Raw genomic sequence first — 16732 nt, 5'->3', positions numbered from 1 at the left:
AATCATCATAATCTAGTATCTCATAAGACCTGCCAATGCACTTCATCTTGTGTGCTCAGAACAGCAGGCCTAAAGTATCCTGAAACATTATCTTCACACACCAAATCCAAAATAAATTGTCATCCTTTCCTCTTTGAATTTGTTTGGTGGCAGCAACTTGTCTTGGCATGAAATATTAGCCATATGGACACTAGAATATCTGCTTTGACCTTGACCTCAGAATAAGTGCTGCCAAAAGTGTGAAGATAACTCCTGTCTTTCATTTCCAAGAGTGATGCTCCATGAGTATAGCGTGATCTGCTCTGCTGTTTGCATCTCAGTGTACAGAAATTTTTTTTTTTTTTTTTTTTTACTAGGTGTGTTCTGCTAAGAACATATTGTGTGGCTGGCTAGGAACTGGTAAGCAGTATCCCAGGTGATGGTTTATTTGGCAGAGATATTTATTTGAGAAATAACAAAAACAAAAACACCCCCCCCCAAAAAAAAACAACCAAAAAAAGGAGCTAATTTTAGCATCATGGGAAGTGCACTGCTTGTAATTGGCTCTCGCTGTGTTCACCAGTGTTTTCATCTTCTGGATGCTCTGCAAAGTAACAGGAGGCTGCTGGGGGCAAGATGGGGTGAATTTTCTCAGTTGCAGAGCTCTGCTCTGTTCTGGTTCAGAGGTGATGGTTAGTGATCAAAGCAGAGCATTTAGCTGGGAAAGAAGAATAGGTACTCCTCCTTTGGTGAGTTTTTGCTACATTTATTGCACCGCTTGCGAATGGGTGTGAATGATGCACAGGACTTGGGATAAACACATTTCATGGCATTTGCATCTGCCAAATGTGCAGCAGAGCCCTAGGGCCCAGTGGACACCTAATCAGAGATCTTCTTTCACTTTCCCAAGTCCCTGTCTTCCTTTTCTGCTGGTGCCCATAACGTATACCCAAGTAGGGTAGAAGTAAAAGGCATAATCGCTCACAGAGAAAGCTGGCAAGCCTGGGAAGGGTGGAGAAGGGGGCAGGAAGGCACTCCATAGTCTTGGCTGGAAGATGATCATTACCCAGTTTGGAGTCCTGCAGCTTTGACGAACTCATCTCTCTGATTTGTTAAGGCTGTGACAACGTTTTTCACCTTGACACCACTGGTTGAAATTCACACTAGCACAGTGCTAATGATGCCATCTGATGATGCTCAGCGGACTGTGCAAAATGGATTTATTCTGTGTGCTTCCTAGTGGGCAGAGATCCACATTACACTCGACAGCTTCAACATATGGAAATGGTGACGTGTGATTGATGTGGTCCCTGCAGGTCACGCTAACTCACGGTGTATTAGCCCTGCGTCCCAGGGAGGCTTATGCTACTGCAGCTGCCCACGTCCATTATCTGGATTAGGAATAAATGGAAGAATGGATGTTCCCAGCGGTGTGAATCTGGCACCTCGTGAAATAATGTGCACTACGGAGGGTAGCGGGAGGCAAATTTCACACAATCCAATCCCACAGCACATGTGAGCACAGAACAGGTTACAACCAAACATTTGTATATGGGTGAGAAGGGTGGTTCTGTTAGATTTGAGTCAGATCCCTAGTAATCATGTGGCTTTTTAAAACGGCTGCAGTAGCTATGTTTTCTTGTTCATTTTTATCATTTGGACATTTTCCACGTCTCAGATTCTAAAATAAATGACTAGATGTTCCAAAGTTGCTAAGTAAAGGATGGCATATATAACCCAAGAAGCCCTCTGATCAGACATCCCTTCTTGACCTAATTTTTGGCTAGGGCTAAGCAGCTGGTCTCTCAAAAAACAGATTGCTTAATGGCACCCAGGACTGGAGGCAGCCAAATTTAGGGGTTTTCAGCCAAAGGGATGAGCAGACTAAGGCTTCCTATAATGATACAGACATGCATGTGGAGGCCTGCCTGGCCAAAACAAAAATGAAAATGTCTTTTGTTTCTACCCCTAAAGAGTAGGATGCTTTGTAGCTTCTACAGGGAAATCACCTGCTTATGGCATTTCAAGGGGCTCTCCTGAGGCCATACTGCAACCTCGTCTCCCTTTGCCACAGAGATTCCCTGCAATCTTCCCATTCCCACCTCACTGCTCCCGCAGCCGCGGGGCCACCACAGCCCCTGCAGATTTTCCTGCTTTCCCAGAGAAGCCAACAAAATTGGATACTAACTCTTCTGTCCTTCTGCAGAAAACGGAAGATATTTCTTACTGCCAGATGTGCAAGCCTGTTCCCTGTCGGCTGGTCCCTCCCTGGTGTCTCACCCTCTCCCTGTGCTTTTTCCTCCAGGTGTTCTACTGATCTTGGCACTGACAGAAGAGCTGGTGTTTTCTGTTCAGGTACTGTCTCCCACTGTCTCCTCCTCTCAGGGCTTCCCAATGGACACTACCACTACCACAGCCATGGGAGCAACACCTCGCCACAAAGACCACCACGTGGCAGAGCCCCTTCCCACAACTGCTCACACCATTCCCCATCCTGTCAGCTTGGCGGAGAAAGCCCCTTCCACCGGGCAAAAGCAAGTGAGCAGCCCTCACATCAGTGAAAAGGAAACGTATCATTTATACAACCAGAGTGCTTTGTACTCGGGACAGACTCGCCCCAAGGGGAAAATATTCCAGGTTTTCAAAGGCAACTTCACAGAGTCCTCAGAGCCTTACCTAAAGACCACCCTGCACTCTCCCTTCCCTACCCTGAGGAGCCCTTTCACAGACCACCCGTTTCAGTCCCAGACCGCAGCATCCAGCGATCCAAATGGCACGGGGCTGGCAAGAACTACACACTCAGACCCTTCTCCCCACCGCAACGCCTCGGGAAGCCTTAGGGAAGCAGAGCGAGGGGACGGGGCCGAGCTAGTGGTGCAGGAGGCAGATTTTGCCACCACAACTGCTGGACCATCAACTGATCCTGAAGCAGTGTCGGTGCCTTTTAAACCCACCCGCTACGGCGTGTGGGATATGCTGAGCAAAAACAACTCTTGGGTAACCTTGAATCTCAGTACAAACGTCCCTCTGTTTGCTGGCCCTGGATCTGCAACAGCAGCAGCGGGTCACTCGGTTCAGACCAGTTTCGACGTCAGCGTCTCCTCCCTGGCAGCAGGAGACCCCAAGGGACCTGCTCCAACACAGCATGGCGTGGTGACTAACACAACCTTGCTAGGCAGGGCTCTCTCTGCAGCACCTGCCACAAGGTTGTCCAGCTCCCTTTCCACAGCTGGCTCCACCGCCACCGGGAACTTCCTGAACAGACTGGTTCCTGCTGGGACCTGGAAACCCGGGGTGCAAGGAAACATCTCCCATGTCACCGAGGGGGACAAACCCCAGCACAGAGCAACCATCTGTCTCAGCAAGATGGACATTGCCTGGATCATCTTGGCTATCAGCGTACCTATATCTTCATGTTGTAAGTTAATTGCTGCTTTATTTTGCTTTTTCTTTCCTTAAAATTCAGATTTCGGCTCGTGATTCAAGGAGGTGGAGAGCTAACGGAGACAGGGCAGCTTGAGGTGGATGAGAAGCAATCACTAGACAGGGATCACATTCACTGACCAAAGTGCTTTGCTTCAAAATGCAGGGCCAAAATGTTTGTGCTCAAAGCATATACTTGTTCTGTTGCTATTAGAAATCACTTTGGGGCCCTCCATTTGAGGGTGTGACACAAGGCTGAAAAACTCTAGAAGGTGAAGCAGCTTTACTTCAAGGCATTTAAGCTGGTAATGAAAAATTGTGCAAGTCTTTAATCTAGAAACCGCTATATGCTGCCCTGGATTTTCAACTGGATTTGAAAAGCCTATTCCTAACCCAAAGTATTAATGACAGTTGTAATGACTAATACCTTAGGAAACACCAGTTTTCCCATGCGATAGAATATTTCATTGCAGGCAATTTGTAAACTATCAGACTTTAAAGTCTGATAATCAGAGTGCCGGTTTCCTCCATTTTAATTCCAATTTTGCAGCTGTTGAAGGAGAAGGAAGAATTTTAAATCCTGGCCTTCAGACACCAGGATTCAGCCACAGGGAGGACCAGGGCAGGTTGGGTTCCCAGAGCTGGCTTAGGGTCTTGTCATTTGCCTAAGCTACAAAAAGCACATGAGAAACAATGAGGAAGCTTGTGAGTGGATGCTGATGTGTCCCCTGCTTAGCAGGGTTATATCACCAAGGTAGGACAACATACGCTCTGGGCTTTCACTGTTGTGGGGTGTGATTGTGCTGCTTTGTCTGGAGTGAAACAAAACCAAACGTTTCCCAGCCTTTGCTGCCTGAGGAAATATTAAAGGGTAGCAGCCAACAATATTGTGTGTTAATTCAGTTATTTACATCTACTAGCTGTTCCGAGGACAAGGCTAGATAAGCTGACTGGGAGAGTCTTGCACACAGCTTACTCCTGCCAAAAAGGACAGTGCTGCTGTCCCCTGCTGTCTCTGGGGCGCAGCCACCTGATCTTGCGCCTCTCCTTCTGCCCAGGCCTGACTGACACTTCCCTGAGACACTTCCAGATTGCTGAAGTGGCCAAAAAGTGCTCGCTTTTCTCTTTGGCACTTTCTGTCCACCCAGTGAGTTGAATCAGCTCCCTGCAGGGTCAGGTGAGCGTGAGACGTGGAGTGGATGAGGCTGCAGGAACATACACCTGGAGGGGCAGCCACGCTAATCCTTTCAGCAGCTGCAAATTCTTGGATTGGCTCAGCGTCTCGGTTAGGCTTGTCCCTTCTGCTGTTGTCAACGTGGTTAAAACCACGGGTGAGAACAAAGCTTAAACCTAAAAGATGGAAAACCAAAATAAAGATAAACCAAAGCAGAAGTGTGCATAGATACATCTGCAAAAGATGGAGAGGAGAAACTGGGTTATAGCACATGATGAGAAGCAGTGATATTTGATGATTTTACGAACAGCCTTGTCTTATCAATCAGTAGAAATAGAGGATGAAATAAATTCTTCCAAGCATTATTTTTTCGGCCAATATTCAGAAAGGAAGGTGATCCTAATGGAAAGTGTCCAAACAAAATAAACCACAAAATACAATACCATACAACACAAGCATAGGAAGCATAACTAGTGTGTACACTGGTGTATTCTGCCTGCAGTGTGCCACATATGAGCTAATAAGTAATGATAGTTGTTATTTTTATTAATAACAATAATAATAGGAGTCTGTTGGCAGGACTTCTAACGCACTATTCATTAAATAGTGGTGTTTAACCTTTTCTTCTTATCATGTGTGCCATAACAGTATGTGTTCATATGGCTGTGTCTGTTCTGTTTCTTATCTTTATAAGCTACATTTTTTAAAAAGGCAAATGTTATTTTGAAAATTATCTATACCAGCTCTAATATATCTGAGTGTTTAAATGATGCAGGTATTTAAGTCCTGCTTTGAGGGCCAGATTTCTGAGGATGGTCTTCAGTGGGACTCTCCTTTTAAAATCTGGGGATCCTCAGACATATTTCAGAGTTTAAAAGACTGGCAGGTAGGCTTTTAACTGGGATTTTTTTGGATCTGGCTGAAGTGCCTAGGGAATTGCTTTCATCCAAAAGTTATGCCGTTAAACTATTCCATGGTAAGTGCTGTTGTACAGGCATAAGTTATTCCTAGAGGAGAAGAAAAAGAAGTTATAACAACTTAAAGCATTTTTACCCAGATGCACATGCATCGGCCATGGCTCCCCTCTGTGCTGCACACTGGAGGGGCACTTTCTGTCCTGGCCCTCGGGCAGCTGCGTGCCTTCAGCAGGGTGCGCGGTGCAGTCCGGGGTGTGCAGGGGACTGTCGCCACCTCCCGGGCACAAGCGCCTGCAGCTGAGGACAGAGCTGGCATTCACTTCTGGTCTAGGGGGGGCTGATGCTAAGAGGCGGTCGAAGCGTACAGCCCTTTGGATTTCATTTCATCTTCAAGGCATGAAAATGCTCTCACAGCTGCTGTGGGCATGGACTGGGAAAACACTGTCCTGCCCCCGCCTTGGCATGCTGAAAGGTGGAGGCATCTCCGACATCAAGACTCGGCCCCATGCTTTTAAATATCTGATCTGCCTTAGGAGGGAACAACCACGGGGAAAGTCACGGAGGGCTCCGATCATGGGAGGCTGGAAGTTATTGCTACCCCGGAGCTGCAAGCTGGCAGCTCTGTGCCCGGGCTGGCACCCTCAAGGCTGCTGGCCAGAGCCACCAAGGGGGGCGGTGAGCCCTGAGCTGCTGCTGGGACATCTGTGAGAAGGGATAAGGCCCTGCACCAGGCAGAGAGGCAGCCCCAAGGCAGGGAAGTTAGCAACAAACCCTGGAAAGGAGTGGAGGGAGGTGAGGAGAGGCGACCAGAGCCTGTGCGCAGCTGCAGAGCTGCAGGAATCTAATGAACTCGGCTCCCTCCTCCTGCTAATGAGCAGTGCCCCTCAGCCAGCTCGCTGACCTCGGGGCTGTTGCCAGAGCCCTTGCAGAGCTACGCAGTGGCCGGTGCATCTCTCCTCTGCCAGGAGCCCTGGTACCTTTCCCTGGAATCCCTCCCCTGCACGAGGAGTGTAGCGAGGAGGCTGGAAAAGCCTTCTTTCTCAGGGGGCTTCTGGGCACGGCTTGTGCTGCCCCACACCACCATGCTGCAGAAACATGTCTGTCCCTCTCGAACGCCTGGTGCAGTAGGGCCCCGCACACTGCTTGCTGTCACATCTTTTATTGACAGGCACCTGTTAAATGAAAACCTGTGGGCATTTTAACTTCCGTAGCAGGGGAAGTGACCTGCTGGAGAGTGACTGCAGGAGCCCTTGGCTCTTCGTCCCCACTGCAAGAAATGCCTGGGATGCTGCGCTTCTTGCAGAAGAAAGACCCCACTGGGGCTCCTCGCTGGCCCATCCCTGCCATGGGGATTTGCATCTAAGAGCAGGAAGCAGCAGAAGCTTTGTTCAGCATCGTTGTGCTCTGGCATCTGAGCCCCACTGTGGACTGGCAGGTCCTGCCAGCCATGCTGGTAGCACAGCTCAGTGGCTATAGCACTAGCCTGAAGACCTGGGCCTCAGGAGCTTGCCTACTGAACTAAGAGATGGGGTTTAGCCTCCCCGTCCTTACAGTATCTTTTTCTTTAAGAATGCATAGGTTTCTGAGTCCCACTGAAATCCCTTAAAATGCTGGCCAGAAAAGTGATGCTTTGAATAGGAATGCTTGAGCCATGTCTGCTCTGTGAACCTGGGGAAATCATTTCACCTTTTGCTGCTTCAGTTTCATGATACAAACAACAGGGGTAATGTTGCTAATGCTATTTAACGGCTGCAAAATGGAGGATTCTGTATCATTGCATTCCCAGAAAAGCAGTCATATATAACACTGATATCTGTATTTTATGCATGTCACAGTTTGAGTTGGTTTTGTGGTGTCCTTCAGGCAGCCTTGAACATTTTTGTGCACATGCAGTTATGTGTGTGTGGCTGCCAGCCTCTGCAGTGCAGAACAAGACACAATATGAACTCTTTTTAAAACCCAATATCCCGGTCCTTGGGCTCCCAGTACTTACATCTCTGTAATTACAGAATGGCACGATAAAATGTAGAAGAACAGAAACTTGCAAATCAGATGCACAGAAGTCAATTCATTCAGTCAGTTCTGCTGACACAGGAAAACACGAGAGGAAGGCTGAGCCTCTGAACACAGGCGTCAGCAGAACTCAAAGAATATATGAAGAATTGCCTTGGACCTAACCCCACTTAGATCGCATTTCATGCACTGGGATGCTTTCCAAAATTATCTCACCCATTTTCTCTATCACAAAGCCTACAAACGTTTGCGTCCTTGTCTGAAGCGGGAGAGATCCCAAGCCCTGAGTCTAATCCCCAGGTGAGAGCTCAGGCTGAGCTGGAGAAGAGCATCCTGTCTCCAGATGTAAGCAGTGACGGTCGATAACCAAACCCATTGTGATACCTTTATCATGGCTAAGGCTGTTCTACTATAGATGGCCACGGTAAACAAGGGAAATTGAAAGAAATATGGAAAAACCTCTATTTTAGTAAACGAGGCAAGGATTCAATAGAAACTTCATTTATGTTATGATCTACAGGCATAGGGAGAAGTAAATGAACATCCTTCGGTCTGAGTATTTCCTGACTTTTAAGCGCTTGCAATGTTCAGGTTTGTTAACATTGTGTTTTACATGGGAGCTGGAGAGTGGGGCATGGGGCTCCGCAGCTATATAAGATTGGTAAAATATTTAATCGAGTTGAAAAGAAAGACAGAAGACTATCAGGAAACTGTAGGGAGTTGGTATGATCTCATTACACTGCATTTATGAAGCCGGTATTGAATATGGTGTATAATCCTGGTGGTTTATGTTTAAAAAAGAAAGCACTGGAAGAGTAGAAAAGAGCCATTTGAATGATTTAAGAGCTGAGACATCTTGTGTCACCAAGTAGTCCAAGAAAAGGCTGAAGCCCACATATATAGGGGACATTTCTGATAGCATAGTGGAAACTTTTAATAAAAAAAAGCAAAAGCAGATTGAGGAAGTGGCGGCTGAAGCTGGAGGTATTTAGACAACAAGGGGAATGTAAACATGTTGCCACAACAGAAATTAAGCATTGAAACAAACTTTGTGGGGATGGATTCGTTATCCGGTCACTCCATGTCCTTAAATGAAGGTGGATATTTTCCCATGAGATAGGCTGTACCTTAAATGCAGCTTGTGGTTAACAGGTGAAAGTCTCCTGGTTGAGCAGGTGTCGTGCAGTTGAGAGTATATGACAGATATGTTCCCAACAGCCTAGAAACCTGTAAATCTGTGAGAATCTCATTTCTCCCATTTGCGGGATGTATTAAGTCTTGTTTCGTGGGTAGGGGGGACAGATAATGCAGTTGTAATTTGCCTTGGGGTCAGAAAGAGGCCAGCATCATAGCTGGAGCTTAACAGCTCAGCCCCTGAATGTGTGGGTTGACTTTTCTCCCTCCAGACTAGCCACAGGTCAAAGCATATGAGTTAGAAATGCTTCTGAGCTCCCTGAACCTCCAGTGTCCACAAAATTGCACAGAGCCCTGCTATTTCCTAACATGTATCATCATCTTTGTATGTAGAACTTCAGGCTGACACAGGGACAACACTGAAGTGTCATTCTCGGGGCACTAGCTATTGAGCAGGCAAAGGGAAAAGTTCGTCTAACTTTTCAGACGCGAGTCCTTGAAAACCAGAGAAGTTAGCCTTCTTCCTGCCTGAAGGGTTGGCCAGCTCTGAAACAGAGGTGATATACATGGCAGTGCTGAACAACAGCACTTTCTCGTCCTTATGAGGACATGACATAATGTACCAGGAAGGATAAGCAGGCTATTGCAGCTACTGTTTCTCTCTTCAGCTCTGTTGTTGTTATTGCCATTTCTCCCTTCTAGACCATCTCTGCCCTCTGTGTATTTCATCCATTTAATATGTCCTTGCTGGCCATCGCAACTGTCTTTCTGGAAAGAATTTTTTTCTGTAATACACATAATTCTAGTCATAGGAGCAAATAGATTTCTAAGAATATTTGTAAAGCTGTACCCCATTCATAGTATTGTTCTGGAAGTGAGCGGTCCTGTGTTAGCTACGTTAATTTCACTAAAATATGCCCCCAAAGGGTAGTTAATATGAGATGAAAAGGGAACAGCCTCATTCCAGCGCTGCTGTCCTCTCTGTCCCTCTTAAATCAGGTCTCCTCATCTTTGAATTGGGGCAGCTTAGGTAAATAGCCTTCTGCTAAAATATGTTATATTCAAGGAGGCTCAGGAACCCATTTTCCACAGTCTTCCATCCGTTTGCTTGTGTGTGCGCTAATGTTAGAGGGCAAGAGTGTAATTAACGGAGAGAGCATTATTGCCTTAGAGCAGCCATATCTGCACATGGCAAGGCCATTTCCTGCTGGAAGAAGCAGAGTTCTCGACTCAGTGTCACCAGCTTTCCAGCCCATAAAACCCAAATCTGATACTTCTCTGTCAGCAGTCACAATGTTTTGTAAGCTGTAAAACCTCAGGTTTTCAAAATATTTGCACAGTGGTAGAGTTGGCTTTACTGGGGCTCTCATATCCTCAGGCACCTTCAAAAAACGCTCCGTGCCTTAAGGAGTACCAAAAGGTCTGTTGGATCTCACCAGCAGTGGGGAAGACTAAATGTAGGTCCTGCTTCACTTTCTAATCTTAACAAGCCTGCAGGCTGGGCTGGGACACAGAGAGCGTAGCAGCAGAGCAGGGAGCAAAGATGTAGCCCTTCATGAGGATGAGTGTTTCCCCAGGCAGGGAGGGCAGTTCTGGCAGCCCCAACGTGGTGCCTGCCTACGGGCGCAGCAGCAGGAGTCGGGCTGTCAGCACATGAAGTTATTGGTGATAGAAAGAACGAAGCAATATGAGTCAAAGATAATAGCAAGTTTGATGGTGACCTGCTTTTCTGAAACACGCAGGAATAGTGTGGGAGATTTTTCCATTAGTTTCGGAAGATTTATACAATAAGCTCACCTTTCCCTTTGAAGAGACATAACCTGCCTGAACTCAAACCTGTTAATTTATTTTTTTCTTAGTAGCATATTGTTTTGTTTTAAATAGAGCTCTAGCCTTGCACTTTTGTATTGCCATTTTATGTGAGTAGACGGAAAAAGAAATTAGACGCATGGCATATGAGTAGCTGCAATGTTTGTCAAAACATACAAAGCAGCTTTGACCTCTCTGCAGTCTTTTCTTTCCTCTGGGCTATAATTCTAATAAATAATTTTGGCTGTAGCTGAGAAAATAATATATTTTTCTGCTTCATGAATATTTTCTCTCTTTCTTTCTACCATGAGGGGTTTAGAAATAATGGAGTGAATTTACGAGAGGGCATTCCCTATTTCACAGGTACAAATCAAACTAAGTACATGTCCAGCTACCTGTCTGTCTATATAAATCAGGCAGATTATAAGCACAACTGGTCAATTAATTCCACAGGTGTAAGGTAAGCACACAGAGCTTATGCATTACTCCTCTGAACAAACCCTTGTATGCACCTCAGCTTATGCCTGAGCCTGGACCATTGGGAGCAGTAAGTTTGTTACAGTGGGTTTGCCTGGCTTTCATAAAATTGCCAAGATTACCCATCTGAATTGCGAGAGATGACTAAACCAAAAGCAATTCCAGAAAATAACATTCAACCAGCTTTGCGTTGGGCCCACCTGCCTCGGGCGCAGTATCCTGGCATCTCTGCCGTCAATGGGTGCCTGTGGCCTTGAGACCAGACAGAAAATTGTATCAGGGAGTTTCACTTGCTGGTCACTTCATCTTCATCTTGCTTAACTGCTCTACTTTAAGCTCAAGTATTTCAGACTGCAGAAGCTTAAGTGTGCTCCACAGGTAAGAAAAAAAAGCCAGGCTCAGACACCACCAGTGCTCAGGGAAGTGTGGGGAGCAGATTATGCTTATCAGTAGATCCCACATCCTGATATGGCTGATGGAGACAGGCAGGAAAAGCCCAGCTCTGGGGTTAGTGGTACCCTGGAAGCATAAGCTACGTGGGACAGGTGCCAGAGGGGATCTCCACACCACCTCACCACTGTCTCATCCTGCTCAGGAGCCCTTGCTGGTCACTGATGTTTTGGAGCATGATCACAACGTACCCAAAATCCAAGCTATGAAGGGCAGGTGAGAGAGGCAGGAATCCGTGGCACTTCAGGGCAGAAGCTTTTGGTATTAAAGACGTGCAGCTACAAGCATTTAGGAATTTGGTATGTGAGCCTAGGACAGGTGCCTCTCACTGCCCATTTGGTAATGTGCCCTTTGCTGCAGCACCTGAACGCATTAGAAGTAGAAAAGATCTGTGCAGAGGCATCCTTTGCAGTCCCTGGGGAGAGCCCTCTGTCCTAGAGGGTCTATAAATCCCTGCTTAGGTATTAAAATAGCATCAGCTACAACACCAATACTTTCCATTAGCCACACAGCCACATCCTGAAGATTATAAACTCACATCAAAAAGAAAGTAAAACCTGTATATTCTGCCAAGCCCAAAGCCTCATCTCCTTGGCCCAGATTCTGACTTAACTGTGTGGGGTTTGTTAGGAGAGAGCTAGATCTGGCTGAGAGTGAACTGTATGAACAAAGGTCACCAGCCCTCTCCTTAAGTAATGTAAAAAACAAATCCATTGTACTGATGAGTCGTTATTGAAAGGAAATAACCACATTTTTACATGTTTCTATTGACAGCAGTTCTGCTGACAGTCTGCTGCATGAGGAGGAAGAAAAAGACATCTAACCCAGAAAACAACCTGAGCTATTGGAATAATGCTATTACCATGGACTACTTCAACAGGCATGCTGTAGAGTTACCAAGAGAGATCCAGTCGCTGGAGACTTCAGAGGTACCTCACTTGCAGAACTAGTGTCTGAAAACTGTAACTGTAGCCGTGCTGGGAGAAGGGCAGAGGAAGTCGTATTAATAACACCTTGAAATCCCTGCGCACATTCAGGGAGAGACAGCTTTTTGAGAAGGAGTTGCCCCTGTGCATGTATAATATGGGATAAATATGTTAACCACAGTGGTATTGCCACCCTGTTCCCAGCCATTGCAGATATATTCCATATTGCTGTGGGGTCATGGGAGTTAACCACCTTTTGGTGAATTTGTTCCTGGGTTTCTCTTCCTTTTGAGCCTAAGGCCAGCGTCTAGGCATACCATGACTGCTTAGGAGAGCTCTTCGGGCTGGCTTGTTACTGACAGTCAGCCCTTCTAATCTGTCTCGTGCATGTCCCACACAGCATCAGATATAGGGGTTGTGGGAGTTAGCACAAATTTTGTGCATTTATGTCTCGGGAGCTGCCTATAGCTTCTCCAGTTCAGGGAGTGAGTGTTCCCAGCATATAAGCAATCAAGACATCAGTATATGGGAGTGTGTAGTGGTGGTGTATACTCATCCTTTACTGGTTCAGTGGGATTATTCATATATGGGCAGGTGATCTTACTGATGGCCTCAGAGATAGAGAATAATAAATTTGGTTAGTTCAGAGGTATTTAAAACCTAGAAACAGTGGAGAGTTTGGGTTTATACTGAAGTAATCTTCAGATCAGCTAGCTGACTTAACTCATCTCATTAAATAAAATCTTAAAAAAAAAAAAGTGTTCAGAAACGAACCTGTCAGATGTGATTAGACAAGTACTCACAGTCACTTCATTAATCCCACTTTTCTGGCAATTATGTTGCTCAAACTAAGGCAGGATCTGGTCTAGACTTACCAAGAATCAAATCAATAGAACCATAGAATCATTTAGGTTGGAAAAGACCTTAAGATCATTGAGTCCAACCCTTAACCTAGTACTGCCAAGTCCACCACTAAACCATGTCCCTAAGCACCACATCTGCAGGTCTTTTAAATACCTCCAGGGATGGTGACTCAACCACTTCCCTGGGCAGCCTGTTCCAGCGCTTGACAACCCTTTTGGTGGAGACATTTTTCCTAATAGCCAATCTAAACCTCTCCTGGCACAACTTGAGGCTGTTTCCTCTTGACCAGTGATAGACCTATTGACATGTGGAATGGTCTCCAAAAGCTGTCATCTGAGTCATTTAAACCTGATCGGAACATGACTGAACTGCAGCGTGCTCAGTTAGCTTGGAACCGTATATGTGGCTTTCTGACCTTAAAAAGAAGCTGAAAATGCATCTTTGAAGAGTCAAAGCCAACTGATAGAGAGGAAACTGTTGCAATGCATCGTGAAAGTGGAAAAAAAGATATCAAAAAAGAAACATGAAAGCTCAAATTCTGCTAAGGGACCTGAAGTTTGGTGCATCTGACTTCTGTGTCCCCAGACTGAGAAAGAATCAGCGTGACTATCAGAGGAGCTCTTCACTCGCATCTCCTACTGCCTGAAGATCTCCAAACTGGCTCACCAAACTTAGCTCTCCGGGAGCCCGAGCCCCCAAAATTCAGGCACTTTTGGAGGACTGGGAGAAGTGATAAAAATAGCAGTTGATTCCTCACATGCATTTGCACAGGGCAGTGGAATGCCCTGGTGTGCTCGTGGAGGGTTAGGGGTGTGAAGTGCTCACCCTGTTTCTCTTTCTCCTAGGACCACCTCTCTGAGCCGCGCTCCCCTGCCAATGGCGACTACCGTGACAGCGGGATGGTCCTTGTGAACCCCTTCTGTCAAGAAACACTATTTGTAGGACACGAGCAAGTCTCTGAAATATGACCCCACAGCTGCCCACGTACTGCAGTTTCATCTCTAATGTCTCCAAATTATAAATAAATATATATATTATAAATATAACCTTTGTGTAACCCTGAATTACAAGAAATGTTTTCAGCTTTTCTTTTGTCCCTCAGAATTGTCAGCCCCTTTTTTATAAGTGTGGTAAAACTTTACAGAACAAACTGTGGCTTTATAAAATAAAGGTATTTCTAAGCAAAACACCTGTCAGGTGGGCTGTTTTCTTTGCTGTCATTTACAATCTGCTGCTAAATATACTCGGTCTGGAAAAATATGGGATAAGGCTGGGTTTGGTGGAGACAGCATGTGTTGCGTACAGCGCCCTGCATCCTACGTGAGATCATTCAGCCTGGCCATGAGCGTTGCTGCTTGGTGAATGTCCCTTCTCGTACTGTAAAATGACTTCGGTCACTCCTTTCTTCTAGGCTGCAAAGCTAGAATACAAACCAGACAGGACCAGCTCAGTTGCCAGAAGCAGTCTGTACGGCTCGTGTGCCAGTCTTGTATCCTTTGAGTGACTCCAGTACCGGGATATAGAAGGGCTCACCTTTCAGAGTTCCCCTTCCAGTAGAAACCAGCCAGGGTCTGCCAGCTCAGCATGAGGAGAGAAGGGGAGCTGGGCTACAGTGGGATGATGAACAAACCTGACGTATGCATGGCATCCAGGGCCACGCAAGACACAGGCAAACCCATCAGGGTAGTAATGTTGCCCCGTGACTTTTTTATATTATCTTCTTCAGGCTTAAACAGGAGAGCCAAGTTCCAGTTTGAACTCCAATACTGTTTTACATGAGCACAGACAAGAATGACTTTTTTTCCTGCACAAATGTCATAACCATGCTGCACATTGGACTCACAGCTCCTCCACTCTGGCCCAATGAGTCAAGTCCTGAATTATTTCCTGCAGAGCAAACAGCCTCAAAAGAAGGTACATAGAGAGCCCCCTTCAAAGGAACATAAACCTCCTCTGAACTGATCAGAAATCTTGAAATCTAGTGACTAGGGACTCCCACCAATTGAATTGACCACATTTCCACTTCCCCACTGTTTTATTTATGTTCTTCGGCTGCTAGTGCCATTGAATCAAGTTTCCTCATAGCCCCCTCTCTCAGAATGTTCTTACGCCCTTAGGAATGAAAACACAGTGTTTCAGAGCAAAATGGCATTTCAGTCCTGCCCAGTTAAGCACTAGATTGCAGGCTGTAATGGTGTTAGGGGAATAGTAGGGGTGAACAAAGCTTAAATGATGGACTAAATATAGGTTGTTACAAGGAGAGGCTAACAGGAAATGATGTTGCCTAAATCAATGCTCTCTCTTTGAGTAACCCAGAACCATTACTGTGGGCTCAATTTTCAGTTTTGCTTCTGAAATTTCCTTTTTTGTATCGTTCAGCAAGTGAAATGGCCTCTGTCCTTTCAGGTCTCGGCTGGCCTCTCCACACCTCTGGCTGTCAGTCCTTGTAGATTATTTTCTACCTGCACTCCTCACTTCATCAGGAGCAGGGATTTTACGCCCTGCTCCAGCTGGCTGCTCCGTGCCACTAGGTGCTCAGGTTTATCGCTTGGTTGTGTGAAAGGGAAGTTTGAGCAGGACAGGGTTGGCATAGCATTATTAACCATATGCCTTGTTCAAGGGCAGCCACGGCTGGTACCAGAAAAGGGAATTGTAGCAGCAGCACATCTGGTCCAGCTGTTCCCACCTGCCAGCAGTGTGCTGGTGGCTGCAGTTAGTCAGAGCAACCTGACAGCTTTACTAAATGATGGCTGGAATCAAACCAAGACGCAGCTCCCCCCAGGACCAGGGGGCACAGTGGCATTGTTGTCCCTCCTTTCTCCCTGTCCCACATGTGCATGTCTACTGTGCCGAAGCACAAACCTGAATGTGGGCCACAGGCTTCCTAAAATTAGAAAATTGTAATGTTACAGGGTCTCTCCTAGGTATTTGATTTTCTGCTCAGTATCACAGAGTAAAGCACCACTTCCCTACAAGGTGACCAGGGCAGGCAGGAAGACATGGCTGTGCATGGACATGGATTGGGCTCTTTGGGAATATATCTTTTCACCATGGGATAAATGCTATGCAACATGATAGCCGTGATCCTCACGATCAAATACTAAGTGGGCTCCTGCAAATCACTGGTTGATTTGTGAGTAAAAACTTCCAGACAGTCATGCCAAGAGGGAAAGCAATCTCATGAAGACCTTCCTCTTCCATTTCAACAGGGAGGTGGAAAGAGAAAATAAGGTTACAGAGAACTAATTTCAATTCCTTGCAAAAAAGTCTGTGTTTTTACATTTGTTTTCTGTACATGGTAATTCTCTTGCAAGGTAGTTTTATTTGACACAGAGGAAGTATGCTGAAAATGTGTGTAAGAAATAGAGGAGGATTCCTCTCACTCAGCCAACACAGTTTGCTTGGTGATCCAAATGCAGAATGCCTAGAAACTAGCCAAAAATACTTGCAAAGCTGTGAGATGCCGCGCTATTCCTAGGCTTCACACAACCGGGAAACGGTGATCTGACTGTAGGCAATGCTGACTGTAGGCAGTCTCACAGTTTTCAGACTTAAAAAACAAGTGA

At 46.0% G+C, this 16732-nt stretch overlaps 1 protein-coding gene across 6 annotated transcripts in view; it reads left to right on the top strand.

Annotated features, from left to right (window-relative positions):
• TMEM108 (transmembrane protein 108) overlaps positions 1-14353 on the top strand; it is a 167503-nt gene extending 153150 nt beyond the window's left edge. For 5 of the 6 annotated variants that reach the window (XM_055708540.1, XM_027814783.2, XM_027814784.2 and 2 more), the window contains 3 exons: positions 2285-3397; positions 12151-12305; positions 14012-14353. In XM_055708540.1, coding sequence (XP_055564515.1) covers positions 2285-3397; positions 12151-12305; positions 14012-14134 — 1391 coding nt within the window. In that variant the 3' untranslated portion in view covers positions 14135-14353. The other variant, XR_008731956.1, reaches the window with a different exon arrangement.
• The last annotated feature ends 2379 nt before the right edge of the window (positions 14354-16732 follow it).

This window comes from Falco cherrug, chromosome 4 (assembly GCF_023634085.1).
Source record: "Falco cherrug isolate bFalChe1 chromosome 4, bFalChe1.pri, whole genome shotgun sequence".
In the NCBI taxonomy this organism is placed as follows: Eukaryota; Metazoa; Chordata; class Aves; order Falconiformes; family Falconidae; genus Falco; species Falco cherrug.
Note: the sequence above shows the minus strand (reverse complement) of the source record. Positions and strands in the feature narration are given on the sequence as shown.